Source organism: Oryza glaberrima, unplaced genomic scaffold (assembly GCF_000147395.1).
Source record: "Oryza glaberrima unplaced genomic scaffold, OglaRS2 ChrUN-Ctg58, whole genome shotgun sequence".
Taxonomy (NCBI): Eukaryota; Viridiplantae; Streptophyta; class Magnoliopsida; order Poales; family Poaceae; genus Oryza; species Oryza glaberrima.
The window spans coordinates 21,888-36,797 of record NW_026267063.1 but is presented as its reverse complement, the minus strand read 5'-3'; the positions used below and the strand labels follow the sequence as shown (position 1 = coordinate 36,797).

Genomic DNA, 14,910 nt, shown 5'->3' with positions numbered 1-14,910 from the left:
GCGTGAACTGCAGCTAGCTAATGCCCCCACCCAGCAGCAGCATATATATAGGCCTTGTTTAGTTCGCGAAAAAAAATTAGGTGTCACATAGAACGTTTGACTGGATGTCAGAAAGGGTTTTCAGATACGAATAAAAAAAACTAATTTTATAACTCGCCTGGAAACCACGAGACGAATCTTTTGAGCCTAATTAATCCGTCATTAGCACATGTGAGTTACTATAGCACTTATGGCTAATCATGGACTAATTAGACTCAAAAGATTCGTCTCGTGATTTCCCCTCTAATTATGCAATTAGTTTTTTAATTTATCTATATTAATACTCCATGCATATATTAAAGATTTGATGTGATGTTTTTGGAAAAAGTTTTTGGGAATTAAACATGGTCATACAGCCACAGCCAGCCAGCCAGCTACTCTCACTAGTCGCAAATGCGTTGATCGATCAGATCTCCGATCCGATTCGATCGATGGCGGCAACAGTTGCGTCGTCAAAAGCGATCGAGAGATCGATCGATTGATCAATCAGTCGCACACAGGGATGATTATGAGGATATGATGCGTCATGCTACTAAAAATTCTTGTATACTCTGAACCTGGCGAAAGATACACATTCCGCGTTCCATCGTGGGGTGTGGGTATGCGTACTGTGCATGGGCATACGGTACTAGCAGCCGGCGATGGGTGCGTCACTCGTGTATGTAGAGATTGGACGTGCGCAAGCGCACGTAGTTTATTGGTCGAAGTGATTTGAGGAGCACTCCAAAATCATTTTAAATTTAAATCTTCATACGATCGAATTTTAGATTGAGTTAATCGATAGGTTAAGTTTTCAATTTAAAATAATGCGTATATCCGTTTAGATGTATAGGCTGGATAAAAAGTACGCATTCTCTAGAAAATAAAAAAATAAAATAGAGATTGAACGTGGCAGATCTCTATTCTATTCTAAAGTTGGCAGTAACCGTTGGTCCAGTTTATGGAACCATACATAAATTATCAAAGCCTTAAAGGTTTAAGTAGGACACAAAGAATATTTTTTTAGGAAATGCATGGTGATTTAAGATGAATTAAGCTTGATTATGGAGGAAACCCTAAGGCTTAAGCCCAAGCTATCATAGGTTTGCCTCCGCTCCTACATTGACCTACGTACAATAGTTAAATATAATATAAGTCAGATATAAAATGTCCCGACTTTCTTAAAAAAATAAAACTGGATCAAACACAGAGATGTGACTAACTCACTCCAGTATTTGTTGATTTACTCTAGTCTAATGAATATGAATCCTTTACAGTATTACTCATGCGTGCACGGTGGCAGCCACTGGATCCGCATGCCGGCCACTTCCTCTGATTTTTAATGGACGTGCGTGCATTTGATCTTTGTCTTATTAAATAACTGTAGAAAAATATAAGTCATGTTCATGTTTAAAGTACCTTTACTATTATAAGCCAAGTTACAATAAAATAAACAATAATTATGTAATTTGTTAATTAAATAACGTAGTCTATTAAAATACTACTTCATCCATTTCACATTATAAGACTTTCTAGCGTTACTCATATTTATATAAATAGTTAATAAATCTAGATATCTATATATGTCTAACATCTATATAAATATGGGCAATACTAAAATGTTTTATAATATAAAACGGAGAAAGTACTGTAAAATAGAGAAAAATCTCTATGGAACGACGTTTAGCAACCCGATCGGTCAATATTATTACTCCCATTCCTTACACGTATGGCACGTAGGGACGCCGCGGCCGGTGAGTAGTAGTGCCACGCATGGATGCACGCATGGCCGGATATAACCGCCGGTGCATGCGCGTGGTGCCAGATGCACACACCAATTAACCAGCAATGGCCCCATAGATGCCCGGACCCCGGCGGCGGCGAGCTGTTTGCTAAATGGCGATCGATCGCGGTTGGTTGGCAGCGTGAGCTAGCGTACGTACGTGAGATGTGACATTCCGATCGAATTCGATCTCGATCGATCGATTGCATTGCACTGTACGTGGCAATGATCAGGAATGACGCGATAAATGGGCAATTGCTTTTGGAAAAGTTCTGGGGGATTTAATTTGGAGCAGGGATGCACATGTGGGGTTGGGAGCCAAGATTAATTGGTGCCGCGACACGTTGACACGGCTGGGGGTTTTGGTGGAGAGTTCTGTAGATGCCTAGATGGGGTTAGGTCCGGTTTACTTCCTAATTTTTTTTTCTCAAAAACATCACACCGAATCTTTGAGCACATACATGGAAGCATAAAACATAGATTAATTCTAAAACTAATTGCACAGTTAGGGGGGAAATCGCGAGACGAATCTTTTGAGCCTAATTAGTCCATGATTAACCATAAGTGCTACAGTAACCCATATGTGCTGATGATAGATTAATTAGGCTTAAAAGATTTGTCTCGCAGTTTTCAGGCGAGTTATGAAATTAGTTTTTTTATTCGTAACCAAAAACCCCCTCCGATATCTGGTCAAATGTTCGATGTGACATTCAAAAATTTTCTTTTCGCGAACTAAACAGGAATATAGATGTTTGTTTTGGTTTTGTATGTCAAGGGGTGCTTATTCTAGCTAGTGAGTACGTGTCGTCACCATAGTAGGCGGAGCAAGTCGGTGATGAAACTTGTGTCCCCAAAGGAATTGCTTTTTTATTGAAAACATTTCAAGTGTAACTATATAAGCATTTATTTAATTTGTTCTGCACGTACAAAATTATTAAATGGTATAATTTTTTTATAAAAAATAATAAGAAATTTTCTTTAAAAAGTTTATTAATCTATATTTTAAAATTTATAAAAATTAATACTCAAGTAATTATATGCTCTCATTTCGTTCCCCATATCTTCTTACTCTCCTTCTTTCCCGTCTCAAACATGTATAGAGCTATACAAATAAATTAGGAGACGTTTTGCATCAGGCGCATTCATGCAGTACCACGTTGTAAATGAACGCGTACCAGTACATGCCACCAGTGAAGTCGCGGAAATTTCTCCTACGATCGCCTGAAAGCTTGTCGGAAGACGGTGCCTGAGAGGAGACCGGCAAGCAAACACGAACACGGGATAGCCACGAACGAAGAAGGATCTCGCACCGCATGGTCCATCTGCATGCGTGTGGGCCGGCCTAGCCGAGATGGCCCACCACACCAATTTATTCTATTCATCCGGACCCACGGCCCACACAACTCGCCCTCTCCCGCCCCACCCGCCTCGCGCGTAACTACCGCCCACAACGCCAAATCATCCAAACCGCCCCACGCCCACACCCGCGCTGCCGCCCCCGTACGCCGCGGCCGCGTGGTCCGCGCAGCGCGGCGCCCTGGCATCCACCACCGCCGCCCGCGCGCCTTGGTCCCCGCCGCCGCCGCGCGCCTCACCTAACGATTACTACCACGACGCCGACGACGCAGAGTGAAAAAAAGAAAAAACTCCACTGTTCCGGCCTTCCATTTCTCCGTCAACCCGGCATCCATAGACGAAACAACGGGAGCAACGCCCATCAGTGTTAGGTCTAGAGCTTCTGACAGCTATAGCTTCTCTTATAATCTCCAATTACGAAGCTTCCTCTCGCAATTCAGAATTTTACTTAGATTGTAGGAAGCTGTAGTAATAGAATCCAAAAAATAAACTAGAATCCAAAAGTTTGGAAACTTCTCTAGATTCTCACCGGTCACTTCTTAGAATTTTAAGTTCTCCAAACATGGCCTTAGTACTAGAACAAAACAAAACTTATTGCCCAGGTGAGATGCTGTTGATAGCAGTGAAGAAAAAAAAAGGAAGGGGGGGGGGGGGGGGGGGCAGAATTCGAGGCCATGTCCAAACAATCCTCAGACACCATTGCCAACACCATATGCTGAAGAAGAGAGAGCAGGGATGTGCATGCATGGAGTAAGATTTTATGGCGCCCGCGCCGGCCTGACAATGACATATGCCCATCCAAAACGAGCCCGCACAAGTGGTCACATACTATGGCAAAAGCGCTGCAAATTGAATGGCCAAACACAACGGTAGGTGCTACTGGGTTTGCAAACATGGGAGTTGGACCATCCGGTACAGTTGTAGGGGAGGATGCAACACCGAGTAACAGTGCATTAGATGAGGGTCAGTGGGTACCCCGGCAACTCATTCAGGCTACGACTAACTACTCTCCTACAATTATCAAACAACCAGGAAGATCCCTGAGGTTTCGTGCAGGCTTGCGCGTGAATAGCTTCGCGTTAAACGAGTCATCACGAGGGCGCGCAGTGGTATCTCCTGGGGCTGGCTACTTTCGTGATCAAGAACCCGTCTCCATGATTGCTCCAAGGTCTATGCTTTCTGAAGTTCAAATAAAAGGTTACAACTTAGAACAGATGGATCAGAAACAAGCAAATGTTTCATAACAGAGTAGAGAAGGTATGGTGTTCTCACCTGAATAGGAAGGTAGAGCTTGAACTCAGGTGGCAGCTCCTCCTCTGAGTAGAGGCGGTCGGCAAAGTAAATTCTACGAAGTCTGCAATTCGCGTGAACTTGCACTCGGAGTGTCTCAACATAATTTGTGCCATAGGCTCTTTTTGTCAGATCAGAGAGATTCAACTGAATGTTGTTCCAGCCGTCTTCTAGCTTCAATGGCATTGTGCATATATATGGCTTCACTCTAGTGACAGACTGGAAAATAGTAACGGTTACAAGTCAATATGCATTACATGTAGAAACAAAAAAGTAGAAACCCAACTTTAGACCTTTCAAATTCCAAGAAGCGCAGAAACAAAAGATGCCATAAAACTACCTTTAATAAGAAGGCCATGTCAAACATTACATATGCTATTGCACCTGATGCGGTACAAAAATATAAAAATGGGAACTGAAACATGGCAAATTGCGTACAAGACTACAACCACATCATAAGACTAGTGAAAAACAATGCAAGCATGACACATGTTCATGAGACTCATGTGCTGATTGCTGACTGGGCGAAGCAAGAAACTGATATCTATCTCAGTATGAGCCTGACAAATTCAAATCTAGAAAATGTATTATTTTTCTTATTTCCGAGTGGTTAAATAAACAACTCTTCTAATATGAATTCCACTGTTCAAATGAATAAACAGAGTATAAAACATTAACTTCAAGTCTGAACTAGAATGTTGCAGGTAAAGTATCACTTCTAGTCAACCTACGTCTCACTAAGCTCTTTTAAATACCATGAGAGGACAATTAACAAATTTGAACAAAAGCATTTCATACTTTCAAGTTATGAAGCAGAACAACATGATGAAAGTTTTAGACTTTCAGTGCTTGTAGATACGCAATGCCTACAGAGAAAAATGAATTCCAGATTATACATACTTGAAAATTTGATGCTCTAAATCGGCGGCGGACATTCTTATCGTCCAAAACTTGGATCTCAAATGTGAAGTACTTCTTAAGATTCTTCACGATTAAAGCAAGAAATGGAAGTTTAATTCCGAGAGTAGCAGCAGGATCAGCCGGGCAGGTAATGTAAGTCGATTGCACATTTGTTCCAATAATTTCAAGTACATTAGACTGGATATCCTCATCCTGAGGCCTTTTGATGTGCCCATCTACAACTGCATAATAGACAAGGCGTTAAACAAGTAAACATAGAATAGAATTCTTCACTGAAAGGTAAATAACCAGATCAGCATGTTTGACAAACAAGATTATAGTAAAGCTTTTAATAATCAATTTTGGTGGCATAGACTACAGCTGAAGCACACTTAGTTTATGTTTTCCACCCTTACTTGGATAAATAAACAGTGTATCAATAACTACCCCTACTAAAATTCCCACAGAGACCATGTGAAGTTAAGCTATGCACGTGAATGGTTTTGAGAAAGGGTCAACAGTAGTCCCAAATGTGATAATGGAAACACATTTTCGTTTCTGAACAAGGTTCAATAAAAGAGGAGGGGGGGGGGGGGGGGGGGGCAAGCAACTCAGATTTAGTTAAACAGTTAAACTGGCTCTGTAGATTATACAACACATATTCAATGCATATGTCACAAACCAAATATAGAGTCAAGGGAATTGCCCATGTGCAGATCTGGCTCTGGCAACAATCAGAAGCAGATATCTTTAGATCGTGACAGATAAGTCCTGAATATCAGACAATGCTCTGTCTACAGTATAGCATGAGTAAAAGACTGAAGTTAAGGAGAATCCAAGTATAAACAATAATGCACCTTCCTTATCCCATATCTGCAAAGGTTTGGTCCTGACCAAATGACAACAGTAAAGCATGAGATATCCAACAGTTCAGAAAATGTATGATATAAAAAATGCGAGTAGATCACCGCACTGCATACCCAAGGCTGTAAAGAATTGATAGAAACCCAGACTGAAATGTATTCTTGAACATTTTCCCAGAGTTTCCAAGTCCAAACAAATGAGAACACCTCTCTGCAATTCAAAGTTTGTCTGTGTCAGCTAGGAACATCCAAATGCATGAACACTATAAATCGCAGCAGTACAGTGGAGCACTTTCGTTCTGCTCATCCCCTAGCATTTTCTATCTTTCATAAATTAACAGGCAGGCAATTCATTGCATCAAACAATCCAAATTTTGAATAAAACAATATAATCGCAGCCCCTCTTCTATTTAGCATCTCTCCTCTAATTCCCCATCAAACAATCAGAAAAGCTCTCAAACATACAACTATCATCGGCTCACATTAAAAACGTCACGAAAATCTAAATTCAGAAAACATGACCTAACCATTGCACCTAACTTAAAATTCTAGGGGCTGTGCATCTCCCTGAACTGTCCCCCCAACCCCAAGCCCTAGTTGCGCTCAAAACCCCACGGAGAATCGCTAACCCAATCAAATCGGGTGAAATTTTCTCCAAAAACGTAAAAGAGTGCCGTATACGCGGATTCATCTCGAGTTTCATCAGCTCGCGAAAGTAGAACAAAAAAAAGAGAGTAGAGGATCGCACCCTCGATCCGGAGGTAGCTCGTCAACTGCGAGGAGGAACTGGCCGACCCGAGGTGGGGGAGGCAAGGGAAGTGGCGGAGGGGAGCCGGAGATCGAAGCGGCGGCGCGGGGAGGCGGGGTTTTCCGGCAGCGGCAGGTCGGCCTTCCAGTCTTCCAATTCTCCAGATGCTTCGGGAGCCAACAGAAGTAAGAGTTTTTTGGGTTGGGCCGGCTTATATCAACCCGTGGGCCGAGTAGGTCACCGGTGAACCACGCAACATACGATACTGGGCTTTCAGTAGGACGGCCGGCCGGCCCATGATTTTTTTAAAAGCTACTGGGCTTAAAATGGACGGTCCATGAGAGTAAAAAATAAAAATATGGCTTCGCCCGGACTCGAACCGGAGACCTTCAGTGTGTTAGACTGACGTGATAACCAACTACACCACGAAACCATTGCTGATTGTGAATTAAAAAACATAAATTTTGTCATATGCTGAGTTTTGTCTAAAAACTTCCTACAAAAATATATTTTTTTCTAAATTTTTTCGTTTTAAAATCAGTGTTTGTCAATTTGTAATGAACATCCTTAATCTGATCATGGGTTTATTTTGATTCTCGAATAGCACAAAAGTTTAGAACTAAAACCATCCCCAAATTCTTTAGACAAACTGTACACTATCTCAGCAATCCACTACTACTGAGAAAACTTCCGATAGCCTTTTTTTTTTCCTTTTGGGATGGGGGATTACGTTCTAGTTCGGGACATGGACAGACAGAATAGCACAATCAGCTTATTGACTCTGAAACAAACTGAACACCTTTCATATTTGAGCGGGGCATATACAGATAACAGAGTCCACTTATTGACAAATAATAACAAGATGCACACTACGTACTGTCCATCAATCACAGAAAATCAAATTCACACTTAAAATTTTCCATTCAAGAATAGTTGATAACAAGGAGCTTCAAAGCATTCAGGCCATCAGCAGCAGCAGCAGCAACATTCCTCCAGCACGCAGCAGCAGCAAAGAATGGCCAACCTAATAAAAAGAAAACAGAGATTAAGCAATTTTAAGCTAGGAACCCTACTCACAGCAGTCTTCTCAATATAAAATGCCTCATCTATTAATTATCATTCTGTTAAAACCCTTTATCAAACATAAAAAAGTATCAACTTAAACAGGTACATTTGGTTAAAAGAAAACTACACATGTATATCAAAAACGAATTCTGGAACCTTACAAATGGCATCTTTTGGTGCGCGGAAGTGATTGATACAAAATGAATACTCCCACCGTCGCAGAATATATGACGGAACATGTATGACCTGTTTGTCTTCTTGGGATGGGTGAGGTGTAGGCCCAGACTATAATAGGGCTAAGGGATAATAGTGGTAGTCCATATAGTTTAGTGGCAAAAGCTACCTTTTACATGTCATATGGCAAAAGCTACCTTTTGGGACGGAGGGAGTATTAGCTAATTGTATGTTTCATGTATACATTATTATTCCTATAATCATACAAAAATATTCACCATACCGGGAGAGCAGGGCAGAGCCTTTTTAGGGCCAAGCTTGGCCATGGCAAGTTGCTAAATAAGTGATTAGTTTTACCATGTAGATTAATCAATGGAATCAATGTAAATACTAATTGGCCTTCTCTTCTCAAGTTATCTAAGCATGTTTATTAGATAGCCCTTTGCAACAACCTGCAAGCTCCACCAATGCAAGAGAGGACATGGAGAAGAGTTATCCTGTTCAGTGGGAAGTCACGGTGATTCTTCTGAGGTGGGTTTTGGAAGGCGGTTTTTATCTAGTTGGAGGGTTAGATGGATGAATATCCCTCTTAAAAAAATAGAGATAGAGACGGAAGATAAAAATAAACCAGCTTCATGAAATTGTCACAGTCCAAGGTCAACTATTGTCTGCATCATGAAGGAGTATGTACAACTTCGAAGGACATACAAGAAGTATTTCAGATCATATGTGATCCAATCAGCTCAGCATTCAGCAATACATTTTTTATGGTGCAGAACCTCAGTACTCAAGAAAGCAATTTATTAATCTTGTGATCCTGCCCATGACACCATATACTGAATATTCTTTTGGCCTATAATTAACACTTCATCAAAGTACAGTACAGCTGAGCTAGCATGATTTTATTTATATTGCACAGTTTTCATCGAAAAGTTATCTTTGAGGAGAAATTTTAATTGATTCCGATGTTTAAAGTATTAACTATCCAAAGATGCACAAGCAATATATAATTCTATAATGGATATACCATGGTAGAGATGTTGTTGTTTGGAGATTTTACATGGTCATCAAGGAGGTACCAGCCGATATCGTAAAATCAGTCATTCATTTAAGTTTTTTTTTAATATAAGTCTATTCATAATCAGATTGCTGAGCTAAGTCTATGTTTTACATTTGTTCCAGATCTTCATTCTTTGAAACATTTTTTTTTTAGAAATTTGATTCTGTGAAACAAATTTACCAAAGACAGCAACACACAATGAACTTGTAGTTCACAGAGCAATAGAGCATCCATGATTAACAACGCATACGAGCACCGAAAGTATAAAGTATTCACACGAAATTGGCAAGAAATGAAAAGGAGTCAAGCTTTGAATTACCATCCTCTGAGGAAGCCAAGGCAGCAGTCATCGTGGTGGCCATGGTGGTGGTGGCCGTGGTGGTGATGGTCCTCGTGGTGGTGGTGGTGACCATGGTGGTGGTGGGGATCATGCGGGGGCGGGTAGTAGTATGGCGGCTGCTGCCCCTCGCTGAAGTAGCCCTGGTACCCCGGAGGAGGCTGGTTCGGCGGCGGGTAGTACTGCGTAGGTGGGTACTGCCCGCCGGACGGTGGCGGCGGGTATGGCTGCGAGTACCCTGCATCCACAGAAACAAACAGCCCAAGAATCGATCAGAGAAATCACGGAAGAACGACCCTAAAAATCGATCAGATAATCGGGCACGAATTCGGCGACACCCGATGCTGCGCCGTCACAGATTCAGATTTCGGACACGCATCCAAATCAACCCAGAACAGAATGGGGATCCTGAACAGGGGGAGGCTGAGATCAAGAAAGCCCCTGCCGCCGCCGCAGTGTGATTATCCCGGTCCGGCGAGGGATGGATCCGGGGGAGGAGGGAAGGGGGGAATTGCCTGGAGGAGGGTAGCCGTCCTGAGGAGGCGGCACTTTCTGGTAGCTCATCGTCTCCTCGTCGCCGTCAACGTCGTCGTCGTCGGCGGCTGCGGTTGCTTGCCTTGCAGGCTCCGATCTCCCCGTGGACTCCGGCGAGCGGATTCGTATCTGTAGTATTATACGACGACGACGCATCGCGATGTCAACGAGTATTCCGGGATGGTTGGGCCGGACCGGCGGTGGTGGAGGCCCAACAAGTGGGCTGCTCCGCTCGGGGCAGCGAGAAAGGAATAAGTTCACCAAAGATCCCTCAATCACTTGAGTGCGAGTTTAAAAACCATCCTTGAACCACAATAGTACGACACTTCTTCCATTTCACAATATAAGACTTTCTAGCATTATCTATATTCATATAGATATTAATGAATCTAAATATATATATATATGTCTAATATATATGAATGTGGACAATACTTCCTCCGTTTCACAATGCAAGACTTTCTAGCATTATCCACATTCATATATATTAGATTCATTAATATCTATATGTCTATATATATTAGACATATATATATTTAGATTTATTAATATCTATATGAATATGGATAATGCTAGAAAGTCTTGCATTGTGAAACGGAGGGACCGTATATAACCCATCAAAAATCTTGTGTCGGCTACGAGAAGAAACACAATAAGGTGTCGGGTGGCTGCATCGAGGGCAACAGCGACGTGCGACGCGAGGCCAAGTCCTACGTTCACATCCGTAGCCGTTGCTTCACCGAGAACGCCTTCTACTTGAGGAAGCGACACTCCGCCAAGGAAAACCAGGTTAACACCTCCACCTACGTCGGGCTGGAGTGATTGCTTGCGCGGGAGTGGGAGGACGCGTTGCTGCTCGGCAAGTGTGTCGCTGGCCACATCGCACTGCAGGATTATGCCGATGCTCACCACGCACCGCCCTTCTCTCCGTTGGTCGTCGCTCTAGAGATGGGGAGAGAGAGAGGAAGAGAGGAGGAAGAAAGAACCGGTCGCTGGCATGTTAGACCCGTGTGGTCCCACACTAATTCAGCTCACCATGTCAGCCAAACTAGATATAATATTACCCTAAGAACTTGGTTAATACGGTTTTGTAAGTTAACGGATACATTATATCTGGCATTATGGTTAAGGAAGTAATTCAAACTCGACGTCAAGATGAGGGATATAAAGCGAACTTATTTCAGCGAGAAAGGAGCCCATGCGTACGCGTGCGCCCATGTCTGGCCCAATATGAAGAAACCAGAGGAGAAAAGGGGCCGATGTGGTTTAAAGGACAAAAGCTGGAATAGCTCAGTTGGTTAGAGCGTGTGGCTGTTAACCACAAGGTCGGAGGTTCAAGCCCTCCTTCTAGCGCATTTGTTTTTAATAATTTGTTTTTTGATTTATGGGAGGGCTTAGGTTCAAGCCCTTTTTGATTTATTTTTTTAATAATTTGTTTTTTGATTTATGTTTTTTAATAATTTGTTTTTTGATTTATGGGAGGGCTTAGGTTCAAGCCCTTTTTGATTTATGGTTCAAGCCCTCCTTCTAGCGCATTTGTTTTTTAATAATTTGTTTTTTGATTTATGGGAGGGCTTAGGTTCAAGCCCTTTTTGATTTATTTTTTTAATAATTTGTTTTTTGATTTATGTTTTTTAATAATTTGTTTTTTGATTTATGGGAGGGCTTAGGTTCAAGCCCTTTTTGATTTATGGGAGGGCTAAGCCCTCCTTCTAGCGCATTTGTTTTTTAATAATTTGTTTTTTGATTTATGGGAGGGCTTAGGTTTAATAATTTGTTTTTTGATTTATGTTTTTTAATAATTTGTTTTTTGATTTATGGGAGGGCTTAGGTTCAAGCCCTTTTTGATTTATGGGAGGGCTAAGCCCTCCTTCTAGCGCATTTGTTTTTTAATAATTTGTTTTTTGATTTATGGGAGGGCTTAGGTTCAAGCCCTCCTTCTAGCGTTTTTTGATTTATGGGAGGGCTAAGCCCTCCTTCTAGCGCATTTGTTTTTTAATGATTTGTTTTTTGTTTTTTAATAATTTGTTTTTTGATTTATGGGAGGGCTTAGGTTCAAGCCCTTTTTGATTTATGGGAGGGCTAAGCCCTCCTTCTAGCGCATTTGTTTTTTAATAATTTGTTTTTTGATTTATGGGAGGGCTTAGGTTCAAGCCCTCCTTCTAGCGTTTTTTGATTTATGGGAGGGCTAAGCCCTCCTTCTAGCGCATTTGTTTTTTAATGATTTGTTTTTTGATTTATGGGAGGGCTTAGGTTCAAGCCCTCCTTCTAGCGCATTTGTTTTTTAATGATTTATGGGAGGGCTAAGCCCTCCTTCTAGCGCATTTGTTTTTTGATTTATGGGAGGGCTAAGCCCTCCTTCTAGCGCATTTGTTTTTTAATGTTCAAGCCCTCCTTCTAGCGCATTTGTTTTTTAATTTATGCTTGACTTTAAAATAATTTTTTTAAAAAAAATCTGTAGTGCAATGCTTGAATAAAATCAAATTTATGCTTGAATTTAAATCAGAGTTTTTTAATGTTCAAGCCCTCCTTCTAGCGCATTTGTTTTTTAATTTATGCTTGACTTTAAAATATTTTTTTTAAAAAAATCTGTAGTGCAATGCTTGAATAAAATCAAATTTATGCTTGAATTTAAATTAGAGTTTTTTAATGTTCAAGCCCTCCTTCTAGTGCATTTGTTTTTTAATTTATGCTTGACTTTAAAATATTTTTTTAAAAAAAAAATCTGTAGTGCAATGCTTGAATAAAATCAAATTTATGCTTGAATTTAAATCAGATTTTATTTTTTTTAATTTATGCTTGAATTTAAATTATTTTTTTAAAAAAAAAATCTGTAGTGCAATGTTTGAATAAAATCAAATTCATGCTTGAATGTAAATTATATTTTTTTAAAAAAAAAATTATGCTTTATGCTTGAATTAAAATTAGTTTTTTAAGAAATTTATGCTTTATGCTTGAATTTAAATTAGCTTTTTAAAAAAATCTTAGTGCAATGCTTGAATAAAATCAAAGATTCTTGTATCTGAAGTTTATATCCGCTGCTTGAATTTAAACTCAAAGTTTTTTTAAACTGCAGTGTTTTTAATTTATGCTTTATGCTTGAATTTAAATTAGAGTCTTGATCTTGCCTGCCTGCACACATCAAGTAAGAACCAAAGCAATTCAGCAAAGTATATTAGTATTATACGTAGTTACGTACAGAGAGAGCATCTGAATTTTAATTATGAAATTAACGAGAATGTCCCGATCATGCAAAGTGCAATGCAATTCAGATATTCTCCCTGGATACGTTTGTTGGTTAATCTCGCGCGGTTTGTCAGAAGTTGTCATGCTCTCTGAATTCTGTCAGGCTGGACTGATCAGTGATCACGGCCGCTATGTTTATGTGTGGCACTGAAGTGACAAGCATCAAACATCAACTAATCTCTACAGGATCTGTGACTAATAAGAGATCATTAAGAAGAGATGAGCCAGGCATGAAGGATGAGAGCCACTCAGGCTAGCCAAGGAGACTGCCTATGAGATCACATGTGCAGAAAGCAGCTAGAAATGCATCTTCTTCTACTGCACATGAGCAGAGACACAGGCAAGTCATCCTTGGCTACCAGATGCGAGCTCTCATCGCCATGCGAGGCCTCTCTTCTTCTTCTTCTACCTCTCGATCGATCTCCAGCTAAGCTATAGCTGCTAGCTCGCTGAGAAACTTTCCTGATTTGGGCTGGCAAGATCTCCGTGCGTTGCCCGATTTATACCCTGCAAAAGTTGACACTGAAAGCGATCGCAGTTGCAGAATTAAAGAGAAATTGGATTGGATGAGCTGACCACCGACCGATCTGCTATCCGATCCGATCCTGCAAGCCCATTTCGGTCTCTTTTTTTCCATTATCGGAAAGGGCGCAGGATATGTTCCTCGTTATCTTTCCCGCCATTTCCTGCGGCCCATCATGCTACCATTGCTAAGCTACCCCCACCTTTGATTCGAAATGTTGGAGTTGTTGTAAATCAACGCGTTCATTAGCGGATCACCGGATCCGTTTCCTGTCCCTCAGCTCCTATAGCAGTAGATGTGTGAGATGATATAGAACATCCGTGCCCTTCCCTTTGCCCTCAAAAAACATTGTAGAAGTAGACAATGACCACATATGTAGGGTGGAGCTCTCTTTTCATTATAAATCTTATCTGGAGTACAAATCAACCTTAGATGTATATATAGAGGTCTTAGGAGGAAATAGATCTTATCTATATTCCGGTTTAGATTGTAATACAAGAAAGGATATTATCTCCAGGGAGATAATATTCCATAACAGGAGCAACGTATGTGGATAGTTGTGTTTTCAAATTTCAAATGGCAAGGAAGGGTGATTACATGTCGACATTTTTGAAAAAAGTAGGGTGAATAGCCAAAGTGATCCTCTAAGTTTCATGCGAGGCTCGGTTTAGTCCTTGATGTTCCAATCTGTCCATATTAATCTTTCATGTTTTTATTTTAATTCAAACATATCCTTGAACTCACATAACCAACAACTCTCTTGATAAATGACAATTATACTCCCTCATTCACATATATAAGAGAAAAAATTGTGTGCAATGAATTCTTTTTATAGATAATGGATAGCAATTTATGTAAAACAAAAATAAATTATGTACTTGCAAGTGTATACGATAGCCATTAGGCTAAGTTTCATATGCACATGTTAAAATAAAGGGAAGAAAATGTTGTTTATTCATCTTGGTTTTCACTTTTCTAGTGTATAGTTGCATACAAATTACGGGCAAAAGAGG

The 14,910-nt window shown here is 40.6% G+C and overlaps 2 protein-coding genes and 2 non-coding genes across 4 annotated transcripts; 1 reads left to right on the top strand and 3 right to left on the bottom strand.

Moving 5' to 3' along the window:
• Positions 1-3,790: 3,790 nt before the first annotated feature.
• LOC127759723 (uncharacterized) lies at positions 3,791-7,122 on the bottom strand. The gene is made up of 6 exons (XM_052284010.1): positions 6,959-7,122; positions 6,328-6,421; positions 6,205-6,236; positions 5,348-5,589; positions 4,430-4,666; positions 3,791-4,336 (listed from the first exon to the last, which is right to left on the bottom strand). The coding sequence occupies exons 2-6, from the start codon at positions 6,378-6,380 to the stop codon at positions 4,328-4,330; spliced, it is 573 nt and encodes a 190-aa protein (XP_052139970.1). The 5' UTR covers positions 6,381-6,421; positions 6,959-7,122; the 3' UTR covers positions 3,791-4,327.
• Positions 7,123-7,317: 195 nt separating this feature from the next.
• On the bottom strand, positions 7,318-7,391 carry TRNAV-AAC (transfer RNA valine (anticodon AAC)). The gene has a single exon. It is a non-coding gene; the product is annotated as a tRNA-Val (tRNA).
• Positions 7,392-7,730: 339 nt separating this feature from the next.
• LOC127759724 (cysteine-rich and transmembrane domain-containing protein WIH2-like) lies at positions 7,731-10,299 on the bottom strand. Its single transcript, XM_052284011.1, has 3 exons — positions 10,110-10,299; positions 9,577-9,832; positions 7,731-7,982 (listed from the first exon to the last, which is right to left on the bottom strand). The coding sequence occupies exons 1-3, from the start codon at positions 10,282-10,284 to the stop codon at positions 7,925-7,927; spliced, it is 489 nt and encodes a 162-aa protein (XP_052139971.1). The 5' UTR covers positions 10,285-10,299; the 3' UTR covers positions 7,731-7,924.
• A 1,108-nt stretch (positions 10,300-11,407) lies between these two features.
• On the top strand, positions 11,408-11,481 carry TRNAN-GUU (transfer RNA asparagine (anticodon GUU)). The gene has a single exon. It is a non-coding gene; the product is annotated as a tRNA-Asn (tRNA).
• The last annotated feature ends 3,429 nt before the right edge of the window (positions 11,482-14,910 follow it).

What these genes read in the sequence shown, in the direction of transcription:
- LOC127759723 (XM_052284010.1), bottom strand. Translation starts at nt 6,380, where the DNA reads ATGTTCAAGAATACATTTCAGTCTGGGTTTCTATCAATTCTTTACAGC. An exon ending in GCAGATATGGGATAAGGAAG is followed by an intron (nt 5,590 to 6,204) that starts GTGCATTATTGT and finishes TCTATTATGCAG; the next exon opens with TTGTAGATGGGCACATCAAA. An exon ending in TTAGAGCATCAAATTTTCAA is followed by an intron (nt 4,667 to 5,347) that starts GTATGTATAATC and finishes ACTATTTTCCAG; the next exon opens with TCTGTCACTAGAGTGAAGCC.
- LOC127759724 (XM_052284011.1), bottom strand. Translation starts at nt 10,284, where the DNA reads ATGCGTCGTCGTCGTATAATACTACAGATACGAATCCGCTCGCCGGAG. An exon ending in GGACGGCTACCCTCCTCCAG is followed by an intron (nt 9,833 to 10,109) that starts GCAATTCCCCCC and finishes CTGTGGATGCAG; the next exon opens with GGTACTCGCAGCCATACCCG. An exon ending in CTTGGCTTCCTCAGAGGATG is followed by an intron (nt 7,983 to 9,576) that starts GTAATTCAAAGC and finishes TCTTTTTATTAG; the next exon opens with GTTGGCCATTCTTTGCTGCT.